The sequence below is a fragment of the Condylura cristata genome, unplaced genomic scaffold, assembly GCF_000260355.1.
Source record: "Condylura cristata isolate star-nosed mole 26May11 unplaced genomic scaffold, ConCri1.0 scaffold00033, whole genome shotgun sequence".
Classification (NCBI taxonomy): Eukaryota; Metazoa; Chordata; class Mammalia; order Eulipotyphla; family Talpidae; genus Condylura; species Condylura cristata.
The window spans coordinates 18608000-18608661 of record NW_004567134.1 but is presented as its reverse complement, the minus strand read 5'-3'; the positions used below and the strand labels follow the sequence as shown (position 1 = coordinate 18608661).

The window sequence follows — 662 nt, the reverse complement described above, 5'->3', positions numbered from 1 at the left end:
GCCGGCCGGGCCGTGGGCCGCGGGGGAGCCCGGCGACCGACCTGCTCGCGCGTCTGCCCCCCCAGTTTATTCTGAACGTGAGGCTGGACTACAGGATCTCCTGCCTGCTCTGCATCTTCAAGCGGGAGTTTGACGAAAGCAACTCGCAGACTCCGGAAACGTCCTCGGGGAGCAGCAGCCAGGAGGGGCCCAGCAGCGTGCCAGGTCAGTGGCCCCGGGCACCGTGGGCCGTCCGGGAGGGACAGAACCCGGGTCCGGGGGCGCCCTGGAGGCTGCTGAGAGCGCCCCGGCCCCCCGCAGACCTCGCTGCTGTGACGGCGGGGTGCCCCGAGCCCGCGGCCCGGCTTCTCCGGGAGGTTCTGCAGGAGGGAGGCAGGGGCGCGGGGTGAGGGATCGGGGGGGGTGCCGGGCGCCTCCGAGAGGCAGGGGCGCGGCGAGGCGCTCTGGGGGAGCCCCGGCAGCCCGCACCGAGCCCCTCCTCTCGCTTCAGGTGCTCTTGACTTCGAACACATCGAAGAGCAGGCGGAAGGCATCTTCGGAGGAAGGAAAGTGAAGCTCAGCGGCTGGTGTGGGGCGTCCAGGAGCCCCAGGCCCCGCCGTGCGCGGGCTCACTGGGCGGCACCCCCGGACGCTGTGTGGGCAGCGTGGCTGCTCGGGGCTGC

The 662-nt window shown here is 72.8% G+C and overlaps 1 protein-coding gene across 1 annotated transcript in view; it reads left to right on the top strand.

The window, feature by feature from the left end:
- The window catches only part of ITPR1 (inositol 1,4,5-trisphosphate receptor, type 1), an 83864-nt gene that overhangs the window by 41836 nt on the left and 41366 nt on the right, over window positions 1–662 (top strand). The window contains exons 18-19 of the mRNA XM_012732094.1: window positions 29–204; window positions 491–549. Coding sequence (XP_012587548.1) covers window positions 29–204; window positions 491–549 — 235 coding nt within the window. The remainder of the gene's footprint in view (window positions 1–28; window positions 205–490; window positions 550–662) is intronic.